We start from the raw sequence: 17,392 nt of genomic DNA on the forward strand, positions 1-17,392 counted from the left end.
CCAAGAGACTTTTTTTCCAGTGCGTCTCGTCTTAAAAAGATTTCCGGTTTATTCAATACAACAGGAAATCTTGCTGCGACATTTACAGGAACATTTTCCTCATTGCAGTGCGGAGGGTGCATCCGACGGGGCGTCTCTGTCTAGCATCAGGATTTTCCCGATTTTTCCGATTCTATCAGGATTTGAGGTCAACCAGGATTTAATCCCGATTTTGTCAGGATGTGAGGAAAAATCGATCGTAAAACCAGGATTTTGGGAAAGGTCGGCCGTACGACTGCTTTCGCATACGCTTATGCAGAAATCTTAATTTTTCACCGCAAATAATCAGAATTTGATCAGGATTTGGAAAAATGATAAAATCAGGATTTAACAGTCAAAAATCAGGAAAAATCAGGAGTTCATCAGGATTTTCCAAAATGGAAAAAAAAACTAGACACCCTGTCCGAATTCTCTTTGAATCAGCCATTTCAATTATCCAAACGGGTTCCAATAGTCTTTTGCATGATTTTCGACAAGCCTACGAAGAAGGGCCTTTCAGAAACAATTCCTGCGCAACTTCTTGTCCATTTTCTCGAAACTTCAGTCCAAAAGTTAGTGCTCCCTTTGGTAACACAGTAGAATAGATCTCTGAGGACTCTACCTTCCTCCTTGCAATAAGTCATGCACCGAGACTATGTCCGCGTAATCAGAAACCTCGGTACATAGACTCGGCCGGATCTCCATTCGCAGGACGGTTTGCCGACAGCGATGTTCGCGGTCCTGCACGAACGTTATCACCAGCTCATCTTGCATATAAATGAAGAGGCCATGCACTCGCGAAATAAATCACTCAAAATCCGACCACTCCATCCTGTCCTCACTCTAATTAGATTCATAAATTTGATTTTCCACGCAGTCGGAAGTCCTCCTCACTACCCCGCACATCTCCTTTTTCATACGCGGCATCGTGAAAAAATGCTCATGCAAATGTCACGAGGAAAATTCAAACCCATTTCCAGAACCTATTTCCCTGGGAGTGGCGAACTATCGTTTTATTAAACGTATGTTCAACCCCGGGGGATTTAGGTAGACAAATGAACATTTTTGTAAACATCTCCTCTTTTCCCGTTCGAAAGAACATAACTCCATTTCACACAGAGAAAAAACTTTGTGCATGGGACCCGAAGTTGAGGTCATATGGATCTCTGAAGTTTTCTGATTACGTACCTGGAAACTTGAGGTCTCGCTGCCGAAGTTCGGATCAGACATCGAGGCACTTCGGTATGTACCGGAGTACTTCAGCAGTGTGACCTGAACCCTTCGGTATAAATCGAAGTACTTCAGATGTCTGACCTGAACTTCGGCAGCTCGACCTCAAGTTTTTAGATACGTGATCCGAAAACTTCAGAGATCCATATGACCTCAATTCGGGTCCCACGCACGAAGTTTTTCTCTCCGTGCAACGTTGTAAATTTTCAAGAAAATTAAAATACATCCAAAAACCATTAACATGAGTACAACAATCAGAATTCCGATTGTCTCAAATAGAAATCCGATTGGGAAATAATCAACACCATTAAATGGGAAATTTTGTCTTCATCTACACTATTTTTCCGATTTTCCCTTTTTGATGTTTTCCCGTGGACGGTCACTAAATACATGATATCGAACGTCGAAGGTTTACAGAGGCGGATCCAGCAATTTGGCAACGCCAGATTCCTTCTATTTCAACCTATGTTACAGAATCGATTCTTGTTGGAGCACCCGGCCCCTCCAAGACTCGATACATTTCCATAGATTTAAATGGAGAAAAACGTTGTTGCCAATTTTCTGGATTCGCCAATGAAGGTTTATAGAGTCTCTTAATCTACTTTGTTGAAGAGGAAGAAAAAAAAATGAACAAGGTGACAGGTAGTGACTCTAACTCGTCATTTGCTGAGCTGACAGCTCGGTGGGGACTTGCGAAATTGAGATCGGAGTGCGCAGCGCGAGGAACCCACGGCCCGTGTGACCACGTCAAGACAAGACAAGACGCAAGTGTCCTGACATTGAAACCGACCTAAGTTTAAGGAGGCTGCATCAGCTGTTAATGCGCACACGTCCTCGTCCATCCGTCTCATCTCTCATCAACGCGTCGTCATTTTCCTCGACGCCAGCAAAGATGCAAATCGAATTTCTTTTTCTTACACTGGAAAAAAAGTCGCTTGGATCCAGAGTCCGGACCCTTAAAAACATTGACAAGAAAAAATACTCTTGATTCAATCCGATTCTTCCTCGAATCGAAGAGCCGAGCCTCTTGATTTAGGCGGATTTCCTTTTGATTCAAGCAAAAAGTCCGATTGAATAAAGAGTATTTTTTCCTGGCAATGTTTTTAAGAGTCTAGACTCTAGATCCAAGCGATTTTTTTTTTTTCCAATGTAAGACGCTTCCTTAAAATTTCATTAGATGGACATGGACCATACTGGACAGAGTAAAAAGTAAACATCACAAGACGTGGGAAAAAAGTCTGGAAAAAAGTCTCTCTGATCCATAGTCCAGACTCTTCAAAAATTTGACAAGAAGAGATCCTCTTGGTTCAATCGGATTTTTGCTGAAATTCAGAGCCAAGCCCCTTAATTTAAGCAAATTTCCTTTTGATTCAAGGAAAACTCCGATTGAGTCAGGAGTATTTTTTCTTGTCAAATTAATTAATTAAGACTCCGAACTCTAGTCCCAAGAGCCTTTTTTGCCAGTGAATGTCACAGAAAATTCACAAATTTTCCTATAGCCGGCCGTCGGAACAAAATAAAGCATGAACAGAGCCGACATCGGTTGGTCCAGTGGTTAGCGCAACTGATCACAGACCTAGATGTCCCGGGTTCGAATCCCGGCCTCGGTGGCAAGATTTGATGGTCTCACAACCATGGTCTGGTGGTTGTCAGATCTTGTCACCGTGGAGTGGCATGGATGTTTCTCTTCGTTTCTTCCTTTGTACTTCTGTTTCTACTGTTGTTGTAATCTTCCCATCATTTAACGGTGGCTGTTTGTCTACACGACTAAGGCCAATGAACAATACCTAGAGTGCGCAAGCTCTCAAAAAAAAAAAAAAAAAAAAGCATGAACAGAAATATTGAAACACCGCGCTCCGCCATACGTATCTTTTATAGTTCCAGCATCGATTCCAATATGTAACCGCATTACATCCGAGCTGCCAACTACTAAAGCTCTCCGGGAATAAAAGTGTTCCGTTACGGGTTACGCCGATGCGCGATTTGCATCGAGTCCATCCCAGTTAAGCACCGCAAAAACCGCTCAACCACCCTATACGTAGCCCGTGGGGTTAAGTGGTTTTCGCCTATCGGAGCGCATGTCGCGAAATTTTACGATTAGCATCCGGATTAGGCGAACTTTAAGTATGAGGAATTGGTCAGGGAACGGGAATGGACCAGTGGCGTGGCGTGGATGATCGATTTATCGATTTTTCCCCATTTGAAGCTATGGTAAAGAATCGATTATCAAGGTGTTCGTTGCGAACACCCTGCTGTCTATCGATCCTAGTCCGTAGGTTTAAATGGTAGATTAATCGATGTATCGCAAAGCACGCCACGCCAGTGGAATGGACGTGCAATTCCACCGTGCTGAAGAAAAACGCCGTGAGAGCATTCAGCGGATGTAGCCAATTTTCTTGTCATGAAATATGATTTTCTTGAAGTTTTATTTATTTATTTTTTTGCGGAAGTTTATTAAAATTTTTGGAAGAATATACGTTCTATAGTGCTTTAATTATTCATACCTTGTATAAAGCCCAAATCACCCGAGCATCAGAAATCGTCCTAAATTGCGAAAATATTGTCAAATTAATTCAATTTTGAGGCATGATGTGCGGATTGCATATCCACCTATTTCGAACTTTTCAGGAAAATCTCAAAAGTTCCGAAATTTGGAACTAGTTCCGGGAGGACCGAATGGGAATGATCGACACTTTGGAAGCTGCGCGGCATTGCCCCTGTGCATCTGTCCTCTTTCCCGGATCTGAAAATATTTTATCGTAGGAAATCCGGCAACTCTGTGAGGCCGATACGGCGTTGCTCCACAGCGCGGGAGAATTGAGTATCATCTCGGCCGGAGCTCGTGACAAGCTGCAACCGTTGACTGTTGACCGTTGATTGTGGAGCGTCGCGCGTGGGCAGCCGAGGCATTAGAGCTAATGTGCGCCTCGGATCCGAGATCCAACATTTCAAGAACGTCGTATGAGCCTTACGGTGTTACCAAAACTCCCTCTATAAAACACGAATTTTCTGCCAAACTTGTCAACATTTTTCTTCCAAATTTTCAGTGAATTTTGTTCGCGATTCGATCTAAAGTTTCTAAAAATTTGAAGGGAAAATATTCTCAACGAACCCCTAAAATGATAATATTACTGGGAGAAATTTGGCAACGTTTGAATGTACTTGCGGTGTTTTTCTTCAGCACGGGAGAATGGACCTATCCGAGTGAATCGCAGGAGCTTTTAGGCGCGCGCCCCCATTTCCCATTCGCAGCGTCCGTTAGAAAAAGGCTCGCACAACTGGTCGTTCGCATGGACTCTCCCTAATGGCCCATATTTTCTAAGTCGGAGCTGATCACAGTACTTACCGCCTGTGCAAGTGTCGTAGCGTCGCGTCGCCGCCGCCAGTGGCGAGGTGCGGATTATCGACTATCGATCTTTCTCCTATTTGGAGCTATGGTAAAGAATCGATTACTAAGGTGTTCGTTGCGAACACCTCGATAAACGATCCTTTTACACAGTTTTAAATGACAAATCAATCGATTCATCGCTAAGCACGCCACTCAGCCTGGGTCTCCTCGCCTCCACTCGTATCATTGAGAAAAGACTTCCATGGAACACTAAGTTTTTAGTTCAGGTAACCAAAATTTTCGGCCGTACGGACTAAGCGTCAGTTCAGAGAACTCTGTCAAGCATACTAAAACTAATCTGTGGCGAAGCGTGAATCGATTATCGATATTTCCTAATTGAAGGTATGGTAAAGAATCGCTTATTAAAGTGTTGGTTGCGCGAATATTCTGTTAATCGATCCTTTTCCATAGTTGTTAATGGCAGATCAATAGATGTATCGCATAGTCGGCCACGCCACTGATTGACTATGTTTTTTTATCGGTCCACATTATCATCATGGTGTTCACAGGGTGTCATCGTAAAAACTGCACAGAATTGAGCAAAACGTAGCAAAGTAGGTAGCATTCTTTTTCTTGGAAGAAGAGAACAAGATAAACCAGGAAAATCACTGTAAAAGGGAACATACGTTGGGGGAGAGCGCTGGTATTAATGGAAATATTTATGCTAAGGAACTATGTTACGCGCAAACCCTATGCAAACAGTTCCTTTTAGCACAAATTCGTCCAAATGATGTATGATTGATTCAGAGACTTTAACGCAAGAGTAGAAAAGTTAGATGTGCGGCAAAGCGCATAGTAGGTACAATTATGTATGGACTACGGACTTACGTTTATCAGGGTGGTTTTTGAAAAAAGTGGCATGCTATCTTCAATGAGTGTATCCAACATTGATATTTATGTATCAATATATCTTCGATGTATCGAGGATTCAGGCATTTCTCTTAATTCGTGCCCTGAATTATTTTCGTCTTTCGGTGTCATTTTACGAAAGCATTTATCATTTTCGTCAACGAGGATGCGAGTGATTTCCCTGTTTTACTTCTATTATTCATCTTGTCAAAAATAACCTAATGGACTTTCATTTTTCCTTCTAAAGCGGCTTAAGGGTCGCGTGACGCCCTTAAGCGTATATTTGTTGATAATCGGTCAAACCAAAATGGGTGGATCATGCGTTTTTGTATTTTGTTTTGCGATCATACTATAATGGAACCCAATCAAAACCCACCAGACAGATGGAAGGTGGAATTCTTGCAAACGATGGAGCCAAAAGTAAATCCTACAAAAAGTAGGATTAAGAAATGACCTGATGCAGATTATGGCATCCGATTAGCATCAATTTCGGAAGTCTAACCTCAAATGCTTACCGACCCGATTATGCTGGACGCGGCGCATTCGACCGCGGCGTTTTGGCTCGACCGATCATTAACTAAAATACGCGTCTTGTTTTAAGCAAGACATTCGCTGTTAACGTATTTGAAGTTTTTTTCTGTTTATTTTTTATTTATTTTTTTAATAGACACTCGGAAATGCGCTAAGTAGGATTTTCCGGAAGGGAGATGCTCGGAAGGAAGAGGTGCAAATCTGCGTCTGGGATCTCGGCGAGGGACGGCGAATGTGTGTTAGGAGGGCGCCGGTCGCCGATTTCGTGATGGGAATTTTTCGGGGTCAGTTTGTATGCAAATGGAGCGCTGGCATCGGAAAGTAATTATTCACAGGGACCGCGACCGCGGCCGGCCAGGGCGACAGGGCTCATCGGGAGAGAGAGCAGGCCGCCTCGCCGCACACTGGACCGAATTGAACGGGAGGAGTCGGACAAAATCTAGGATCTGTGAAAGCTTATATTTGCGAAAGTATGAGCAGGGTGTCTACAAGTACGGAATTTCCGGAAATAGTACTGGTTTTTTAAGGGCGGTTCGGAAGTACTGAAAAAACCCCGGAAATTCCGGAAAAAGGTCTGAAATTTTTCTAATTTTTATGTAATTTTTGTCGCAATTTCAAATTTTTGAAATTTTTCGAATTTCGTCAAATGGAGGTACTGAAAAGGTACGGAATTTTTCTGTTGGAGGAGGTACTGAATTTCTTGATAAGGTACTAAATAAGTACTGTGAAAGTAATTATTTTTGATCAGTCTGTTTTAGTAGACACCCTGTGGAGTGGTTCCATTGGGTTTTTCGTAAATTTCTTTTCAGAAACACCCCTATTAGTTAAATTTGTAACGAAATATACATTAAAATTTGAAGTTTTAGCCCTAAATGTCATGTCCGACTTCTTCTATTATCTCGGTCCCTTGTGCGCCATGCGAGAATGGGTCGCGAGAAATTTCCAAGGCTCGAGGCGACCAGACGCGATACGAACGCACCGACCGCTCGCTCGCGCAAAATCGGCCCATGAGAAAGGGCTCCCCGCCTTCCCGTCCCTTCCAGCACATCTCTCTGGTGAAACTTTTGAAAAAAAGGGAGAAAAAAGTTGTAGCGCCAGAGTCGGATCTAGGGTTTTTTGCGCTAAGTGCATAAACTTTTTTGCGCCTCCCCCCCCCCCCGGCATTAGCTGAAAAATCCCCCCTCCCCAAAAAACGGATAATTTAATAGGTGCACATTACTAGGACCCAAATCTACAGGCGATCCACCCTCATGCTCAATTGATAACATTCATGTTCACGCGTCCGTTTCCAGGGTGTCCACAAGTCCGGAAATTGTCCTGATTTTTTAAGGGCGGCCCGGAAGTACTGAAAAAGTGCGGAAATTCCCCAAGGAGGTCCGGAATTTTTGTTATTTTTGTCGCAACTCGAGCGAGAAATTCAAATTTTTGTAATTCATCGACTTTCGTCGAATGGAAGTACTGAAAAAGTACTGAATTTTACTGTTGAGCAGGTCCTGAATTTCTTCAGAATGTACTGAAAAGGTACTGATTTTTATCCTGTCTGTTTTAGTAGACACTCTGGTTTCGTTGATGTTTGTCCTCAGCCGGGAGGTTGGTTTGCAGGTCAGGCGCGACATAAAACATGAAGGACTTAGGTGGCTTTGGCGGCGGACGTTTAAGTGGTTTTGCGAGAGCTTCCGTTGGGGTCGGCGCGAAATCAGTGTCTGAGGCGTGCACCGTTATTCGGCGATGGGGATTTATCTCGGTCGCGGGATGAGTTCCCTGAGGACGGATGTGTTTCCTGCTCCTCGCGTCGCGTCGTCTTCGTCTCCGTCGTCGGGGGTCGGGGTCAGGCGGCATGCAAATGTCAGCGGGCATCGTTAAACTTCCATCAAGGCGCATGAGCTAATCAAGACGTGTTTACATCCCAACACGATGACGACCACGTCCTACTCCGCCCGGTTCCTGCCCGATGTACCGCTAGACCCGCCACCGAGCACTGTACAGCCGTATACTAAGGAAAAACGCCGTATGAACATTCGAGAGATGCCAAATTTCCTTCGATAAAATGTTTATTTTGGAGGAAAATTGAGGAGCTTTCCGGAAAATAGGCACATAGAAAAAAATCGCATTTGAGAAAAATGCATTTGAAGTTCCCATCATTACTCTATGGACACTGACTGTGACTCACGTGTGAGTCCATGCTGCGATGAAAGTTACAATCAGTGGCCAAAAAGTAATGATGGAAACTTAAAATGCATTTTTCTCAAACGCGATTTGTTGCTAAGTGCTCTTTTTCCGGAAAGCTCCTCAATTATGAATATTGTTCCTTGAAATTATCATAAGTTTTAGATCAAATTGCAAACAAAATTATCTGAGAAATTGGCAGACAAATATTCAAAAAATTTCCTGAAAATTAGTGATCGGCTAGGAGAAATTTGGCAACGCTTGAAGGCTCATACGGCGTTTTTCCTTAGCACGGCAGTATACACAGCTACTCTAAGGAAGAACACCGTGCGGGAATTCGTCACAGAGTTGCCATAAAATTTAGAAAATGAAATTCTCTGACATCTCCCTGATTTTCCTAAGACATTCAAGTGAAATTCCCGTACAATTGAATATATGGGCGAAAATCTGAAATAGGGTGACAACTGACAAACGGGAACTGACGCAGTATGGAAATAGAGCAAGGGAAAGGACGCGTCTTGATGACGGCGCAGAGATACGACTATTCGTACTTGATGGATGTCTGTGTTGCGTCTTCAAAATTGAAGGCGCGATGGCGCGAGGCGTGAATTCGCAATGCTCCGCTCTATGCTGCTAACGAGGTTTTGCTCAGATTCGGGAGAAAAGTCAAAAGGCAAGGCCTGGTTACGTCTCTCCTATCTTTCGCTGTGCTGCTCACTTTCACTACTGTACGCATTCATTCATGGCTTTATTTATTTATTTCTTAAAGAACAAAGTTGATCCCTTTCTATTTCCGAGTCATGTTGTTTTGGATTAATCGAGATTTTCATTGAAGCGCGGTACGTCTGGTGGACGTGGCCCATGCAGTAGTAAGTTAGCAACAGCGTTTTTTCCTGCATATTTAACTCCACCATAAATAATTGATTCTTGATGAGTTACCCTGCTCCGATATTTATCGATTGTTTTACCCGCGTTCAGTGAGTAAAGCCCACGGTTTCCAACATCCGAGAATGCAATCGCTCCGGCAAAAATCACGACGAAAAACCGAGATTCAACTTTTGTTATCAGCGTCAAGAGTCAGTCATAACACCAGTGAAAGTAGTTACTACCCAGAGTAGTAAAGCGAAACCTGCCAGCCTCGCGCGCGCAATATTCTACCGTGCTAAGAAAAAACGTTCTATGAACTTTTAAACATTGCCAAATTTCCTTGGATATAAAATATTATTCAGATCGCATTTAGCAAAAAGGAACCAGCGCGATTACAATGTTGTAAAAACGTTGCTTCTTCCTATAATTATCTAAAGAATCTCCCAGAATAGCAAATAGTTTTGGCTTCCCACCAACAAATTCTTAAGTTTAAAGGAAAAAAATTGTGTAAATGTTCATGATGTACATTTATTATTAAGTATTTTTATAGACAAAAAGATGATCACTGGGGAAAAAACACATTGGATCTAGAGTCGAGACTCTTAAAAACATCGACAAGAAAAAGTACTCTTGATTCAATTAGAATCTAGCCTAAATCAAGAACCAAGCCTCTTAATTTAAGCGGATTTCCTTTTGATTCAAGCAAAAATCCGATTGAATCAAGAGTATTTTTTCTTGTCAATGTTTTCAAGAGTCTGGACTCTAGATCCAATGTGTTTTTCTTTCCAGTGATGCACAGTTTTAAAAAAACTGAAGAATCGGAAAATATCAAGGAAAAAGATTCACAACCTTTCAACACACAAAAAAAGGGGGGAAAATGTCATCGGAGGGGATTTGGCAACATTTGAATGTTCATGCGGCGTTCTTCCCGAGTATGACAGTATACCCACCAGCGCGCGGATTTGTTTAAGGGCATGTAACTTATATCGCGGAGTATGAGCCTAAGGGTACCTTCCCCCGTCCTCTCCTCGCTCGGGTTACAAAGTACATTCACGCTGCGTGCAGAAGACAATGAAACATTGAAACAATCTGTTACTTCGCAGCTTTCGTCAGGGAAAAAACATGAGCACGTAACATTCATCTGAAACCAGTACGCTCACACGTAGATAGCGCTCTTATTTTTTTTTTTCGGTTGTATTTACTGTCTTATCCCTTGCGTTGTCACTAAGTTCCCCTGAAAATGAAGAAGTTGCATGTGTGAGAAATTTGCGATTTGACTGTTGATTCTCATGTGAAAGTTCGCGAGAAACACGATGGTGCCACTGGTTTCCTCTGAAATCAACTCCCAAGCTCAAAAAAAGCTCTCAAGTTGAGGCCAAAATGGAGGGGATATCCCACGCTATCCTAAGAGTCCACCTCTGCATCAAAACAAACTCTCCATGCAAAGATAGGGAGCAAATACATTGACAGGGCTGCCACTTTATTTGGAGACTCCGAAACTGAAAACACGGCAACCCTGCTATTGTACTTACTCCCTATCTTTGCATGGAGAGTTTGTCTTGATGTAGAGGTGGACTCTCAGGGTAGCGTGGGATATCCCGTCCATTTTGGCCTCGACTTGAGAGCTTTTTTAGAGCTTGGGAGTTGATTTCAGAGAAAACCAGTGGCACCATCGTGTTTCTTGCGAACTTTTACATAAGAATCAACAGCCAAATCGCAAATTCCTCACACATGCAACATTGCAACATCTCCATTGAACCGGAGGATAGCGTATTTTTCAGCGGCGATCCATGGAAATGTATCGATTCTCGGAGGGGCCTGGTGCTCTGACCAGAATCGATTATTTAACATTAGTTTAAATGGAGGAAATCCGGTGTTGCCAAATTGCTGGATCCGCTTCTAGCCACCAAGCTGGAGAGTAGGTTGCGGTGACCCCGCCCGCCCCCGCCTGCCCATTGAACTTGGGAACGAGGAACGGAGGAACGAGTGGGTCAAGCGGCCCGCCATTGTGCGAGCCCCGCGTTCAAGTCTCCGACTCGCCCGATAGAGCTTTATAATAATCCTCGCGAGTCGGACGAACACGAGTAGGGCGCGCTTTCCAGCCACGCCACCTTCGATTTAGGTCTGTCGCAGGCAATTGGTCAAATCAGACATTTTTTCAAATGCCTAGGCAAATAGTCAAATGGATTGCATTTTGCAAAAAGGAACCAGGACCATTACAGTGCACTGGGGGAAAAAAAACACATTGGATCTAGAGTCTAGACTCGTAAAAACATCGACCAAAAAAAATACTCTTGATTCAATCAGATTTACGCTTAAATCAAGAACCCAGCCTCTTAATTTGAGCGGATTTCCTTTTGATTTAAGCTTAAATCTGATTGAATCAAAAGTACTTTTTCTTGTCGATGTTTTCAAGAGTCTGAACTCTAGATCCAATGTGTTTGTTTTTTTTTTTCTTCAGTGTGTTGCTAAGATTGCACAACTTCTTTTGTCTTGGAGGAGAAACCTGATTATCTATAAATAGTTTCTATTTTACTCGATAAAAACTGTAAATTTAGGACAAAAATTACCATGCTAATTTCATATTTTTTCAGGATTTTAATAGTTGTATTGCAAAGGATGAAGTTGCACAATCTTAGCAACATTGCAGTGCTCCTGGTTCCTTTTTGCAAAATGTAATGCAAATAATCCCGCACTTGAATTGAAACTCTGATTCTTTTGCTAATTTTAGACAAAATAATTATTCTATCCAGTTGATGAGGAGTTTCTGTAAAAATTGGCATCATACAATTGTAAATAAATGAAATCTAGTCCTTAAACGAGCTTTCATCTCGGGATTTTCGGCATGTCATATGATACCGACTTTTTAAAATTCTGAAAGTTGAAATATATACAAGGAGCATTTGTCAAGGAGCATTGAGCATTGAGCTATGTATGTTCACTCATGGCGAGGAACGCCACGTAAATCGAAGAAACATCCGATGGCGCCCAAAGGTGTCCTGAATCTCCACTCCCAATATCCACATGGAGGTGGTTTTGAATTGAAACTTGAGTTTATGTCGCCGTATCTAAGTACGGTTAGTGCTAACGCAGCTGCACCAACATTGGAGAGCGATGGTGAGCCTCAACACTTCGCAACGAGCTACAATTATTATCGTTGGCCCCCGAAGAAAATCAGATGTTCCCTCCTAGATTCCCCGCACCCCCTCTCACCTCTCTCCCTGAAGCGGCAACGATCAGCGCAGCTGGCTCTGCCGTGCTCAGTAAAAACAGCGTATGAGCCTCCAAATGTTGCCAATTCTCTCAGAAAATATTGATTTTTAGAGAAAGTAAGTTATGAATATTTTCCCCAGAAATTTCCAGACTTTTTTGCTCGAATTACGAATACAATCCTCCGAAAAATCGGAAGAGAAATATTCGCAAATTTTCCTAGAAATTCGTGATTTTTCGATGGAAATTTGGCAATGCCTGATGGCTCATACGGCGTTCTTGCTCAACACTGGAGAGCTGGGCTGTGACAAACGGCGCGGCGCGGCGGTCAACGCACTCGCATATCATCTGTCATCAGCGATAGCAACACATTCAATTCATCCACCTTTCGTTACCGATTCAATTACGTTTCCAAGTGTGCTCGATGGCTATCCACGCTCTGCAATCCGGACCCGAACAGTTTGCCGGATTGCACCAAAACTGAATTTTCGGCAGGGCACAGGAACCCGCGTCTCTTCGACCCCTCGAGGCCTCATCTTGATGCTTGCGGTCCGTATTGTAGCTCACCCCTGAAGCAGTTTAGAATGTATAGCAACCTAGAAAACTCCCATAAAGCAGTTTAGGGTGTATAGCAACCTAGAAAACTGGCACTACCAGGACTTATCAAGGATTGTTATTATTTTTCTCCTTTTTTTCTTCTTTTTTTTCTCTTTTGTCTCTCATGAAAATATATCTGCGGACTGAAGCGACAGTCGAAATTCTGCGTTGATATCTACGCAAATAGGCCCGTCATCGCATTCTTCTTCCTCTTTACCTTCTTCTCCTCTTGTTCCTCTGCTTCCTGCCCTCCTTCCGCTCTTTCCTTTTCCTTCGCGTCTTCTTTTTTTCTTCCTTCTTTCCCTCTTTTCGCCCCTCTTCTCTCTCCTCTTCTCCCCCCTCTTTCTTTTTCCTTTTTCGCCTCTTATTCTTCCTCTTCTCCCCCCCCTCTTTCTTTTTCCACTTTCACCTCTTTTTCTTCCTCTTTATCCTCCTCTCCTAACTCTTCCTTTTCGTCTTCCCTCCCTTTATTGACCTGAGGAGGAGGAAAGGGAGAGCGCCGAATTCGCTGTTTGAGTAGGTGACAACGATTGACGGCGTTGAACGCAACCATCGAAGCTTCACAGCTGTCCGTTTTACATACACAAACACGTGAAGGCGCTTTGGCTTTTTTCCACTTTTACTCGATTCGAGTGGGTGGCAACCGACGACGGCGTTGGACGCAACCATCGAAGCTTTACAGCTATCCGTCTTGCATACACCAAAAAATGCAGGCTCCTCGGCTTTTTTTCACTTTTATTCGAATCTCGTCCAGTGGTCGACTCTCGAGAATGGAAATGGGAGAGGTGGCAACTGCTGGGAGACACTGGTCGGGGACGGCAATCAGGATTGAGGCTGGACGGCTCGCCAAATTGAATGCCATAATTTGACGGGCATCGGGCAGAGAGGCTCTCATTGTGCGGCATCATCGCCGGAGCGTCGCGGCGCCCGCGCATGCGCATGCGCACGCACCCGCCACCGCCCCGATTGCCAATCGCAATCGCTCGCACGACAAATCCAAAACCGCCCGACCCGATCAGACCATCGACCGGCCAATCAGAACCTTGAAATTGAAACGAAAGCGAATTTTAACCCCAGTCTCACCGTCTCCGGTGTCGGGGCTCAAACCTTTGTGTTTTCTGCGTTTTTTGTAACACATGTTGTCTTTATTGCTTACGTTGTGTTTGGACTCAACAAATTCCAACTGAGAGTCCATAAGAAAAAGTTCGTGGGTACATTTTACTCATTTGATGTTTCATTTGAAAGGTATAGGAAAGTCTTTTCCGCAGCGCCTGACGTTGGCAGAAAACGCCGATGAACCAACCAATAAAAATTTGATCATGCTGAATTACGCGAGGGATCGCCAAGACGGCAAAACGCATGGAATCACTTCAGAGACTTAAACGCGGCGCAGGAAAGTAGGCGTAATGGCAAATGCGACTTGTTTGACGCATGGAGCCCTTATTCTTTATAAAGAGTCTCGTGCTTTACCATACACCAGAGGTTTTTAGATCTCTACTTAATAGTGGCCTCCATTTCGTCGCTTCTCTGACGTAGAAGGGCGTATCTTTATTTCCACAAAAGCCCCAGAAAGTATGAATTTACATGTATAAAATAGGACTCACGTGACAATAAATTGAGATACGCCCCTACGTTCGACGGTTCGAGGAACGACGATTTGTGCTTTGCCTGTAACTTTGATTAGCGAAAAACGCGAATTTTCATGAGTGCGACTTGGCCTGGGTGCAAATGTGGCAATGCTACAGGTTATAGGCAATTCTTGAGTTCCTGATGTCATTTCGTCAATTCTATTACACGGAAAAAATTGAATTGCTGTTTTCACAATTCAATTGCCAAAAAAAGTGACTGCAATGTTTCGGTGTAGATTTTACAACCAGAAAATGTTACTTTAACCACTATTGTGAGCTAATTTAATCACGGGGGTGGTTAAAGTAGCATTTTCTGGTTGTAAAATCTACATTGAAACATTGCAGTCACTTTTTTTTTAGCAATTCAATTGTTAAATCAGCAATTACATTTTTTCCGTGAGGCACGACAAAGTAGCGGCAAGATAGAAGGAGGTTTGTCGACCGAGCCACGGATCTGTCAATCGATTCACAGATCTATCGGTAGATTCACGGGTTTGTGGATCCACTCACGGTTGTTGATCGAAGCAAGTCGATCGGTTCACTTTTCAACTTTCCGATCGATCTATGTCGATCGATTCAAGTTTCCATTTTTCATGTCCATTCATTCATTCATGTCCACCGCATCCATACCTTCCGTACCCGAAAGCGCTTCAGGTACGCGGCGCGGTCGAAGAAAAAGTGAGGGATTTCCTTATTATTGTTGGCGATGGTCGATTAATTTGTGTGTTTTGTGTGTGTTTCAGAGGGAAGTATGCGACGGTGCGTCGCTGTCGGGAGCGGCGAACGGGCGCGGTGTACGCGGCCAAGTACCTTCGGAAGCGGAGATCCGCCGACTTGCGCCACGAGATCCTCCACGAGGTGGCCGTCCTCGATTCCTGCCGCAACTGCACCCGCATCGTCAAGCTCCACCAGGTCTTCGAGTCTTCCCAGGATATGATACTCCTTCTCGAATTGTAAGTCCTCACAATCCCTCTCATAATGTCGCCGAGTCAGGCGAAATGTGCCTGTACGTAGTTCAAAATTTCCATGTTTTTAGTTGATTTGAGTTAATTTTCAACACTGGAAAAAAAAACACATTGGATCTAGAGTCCAGACTCTTGAAAACATTGACAAGGAAAATGACTCTTGATTCAATCATATTTCAGCTTAAATCAAAAGGAAATCCCCTCAAATTAAGAGGCTTGGTTCTTGATTTAAGCTTAAATCCGATTGAATCAAGAGTATTTTTTTTTCTTGTCAATGTTTTCAAGAGTCTGGACTCTAGATCCAATGTGTTTTTTTTTTTTCCAGTGTACGTAGTTCAAAATGTCCATGTTTTTAGTTGCTTTGGGTTAATTTTCAACAAGCAAAAATTAAAGCAATTTTTTTTTTTTTTTTGGGGGGGGGGGGGGGGGGAGGTGGCGGCCTGACCTCCACGCTGTCAGAAGAGGTTTAAGTCCTCATTGCACAAACCGGGTTGTCACAGTCAAGGAATACCGGGAAATATCAGGGAAAATGACGAAAATGTCAGGAAAAAATCGTCGAATCACCTTCATTTGCTCTTGTGAGTGGGTTTGACGTTTCGAACGACAAATTTTGCCTGAAAACTATTTTTAACTATGTCTTTTTAAAAACCTGCCATTTTTTCAACTGTCAGAAAATTTCACCAAAATGTGTCAGGGAGCTTTCAGGGAATTTAAGTGTCCAAAATTCTGTGGCAACCCTGAAAGGCGTGTTTCAGGTTTGCAAAATCACATCTTATATGTAGATACCATTTAAACCGATGGCATAAACCAAATTTGTAACTATGGTCATAATTTTTTCTAGCTACCTTTTCATTAGGTAGTTTTACGGTTGATAAACTGCTGATCTTGTGACGTGTCCAGCCAACCCAAGAGAAAACCAATATCGCACTGACTTATTGTTTATTAATAATTGTATCATTTTAATCATTTCATATTTTCAACAACTTTTTCAGGGCTCATGGTGGCGAGTTGCAAACGTTGTTGGACCACGATGAAGTTCCAACAGAGCCGCACGCTGCTAGAATCATAAAACAAGTCCTCGAGGCTCTCATTTACCTCCACTCACTAAACGTGGCTCATCTAGACATTAAGGTGTGTACGCTTATTCCGATTTCTCTCGTAAAATTTCCCTTAACATGAATATAAACAATGAATAGAACAAAAATTACTCAAATGGTCACAAATTGGAGGGAGCAGGGCCGGATTAAGGGGGTGGCCACATGGGCCGCGGCCCATGGCGGCAAATCCATAGGGGGCGGCAAATTTTGCAATTTTTTTTAAATGTAGGTGTAAAAAAAAAAATTTGGATTTAGAAAAAAAAATTACGAACGAGAAAAGGCGACAAAATCTCTAATTTTCTGAGAGTATGGTAATTTCTACTTTTGTCGTCTTTCAGTGATACAAGAGACAGCACCTTTAATTAGTCGAGTTAAGAGAGAAACCAAACACGCAATTTGGCCTGGAACGGCGCGACTTACCCAGAGAGAAATGATGACGAGGACTTGAGATGAAAAGGAGAAGCCCTCGGCGCGGCGATCGGCATGTAACATATATTAGCGCCTACAAGACTGCACGAATACTTCACGCATTGCATCAAACACAGTGCGGTCATTGCGGACAGCATGAAACGGATAGCGCCTACAAGAATGCATGAATACCTCACGCATTGCGGCCAACACAGTGCGATCAGCGCGAGACGCATAGCGCCTACAAGACTGCGTGAATACTTCACGCATTGCGTCAAACGCAGTGCGGTCTGCGAGGCGCGGCAGCGGAAGTTAAAATCATTAATCCACATTTATGCTTGTTCTTTTATAATTTTTTCGTTCATTTCTTATGAATGTAAGGCCTTGTCCACACAGAGATAGGTTTACGAAACTTAAGTGAATCCAAATCGAAAGGGT

At 43.2% G+C, this 17,392-nt stretch overlaps 1 protein-coding gene across 3 annotated transcripts in view; it reads left to right on the forward strand.

The window, feature by feature from the left end:
* LOC109030083 (uncharacterized) overlaps window positions 1-17,392 on the forward strand; it is a 199,920-nt gene that overhangs the window by 175,822 nt on the left and 6,706 nt on the right. For all 3 annotated transcript variants that reach the window (XM_072295929.1, XM_072295928.1, XM_019040862.2), the window contains 2 exons: window positions 15,228-15,437; window positions 16,442-16,580. In XM_072295929.1, the coding sequence (XP_072152030.1) occupies window positions 15,228-15,437; window positions 16,442-16,580 (349 nt within the window). The remainder of the gene's footprint in view (window positions 1-15,227; window positions 15,438-16,441; window positions 16,581-17,392) is intronic.

This window comes from Bemisia tabaci, chromosome 2 (assembly GCF_918797505.1).
Source record: "Bemisia tabaci chromosome 2, PGI_BMITA_v3".
In the NCBI taxonomy this organism is placed as follows: Eukaryota; Metazoa; Arthropoda; class Insecta; order Hemiptera; family Aleyrodidae; genus Bemisia; species Bemisia tabaci.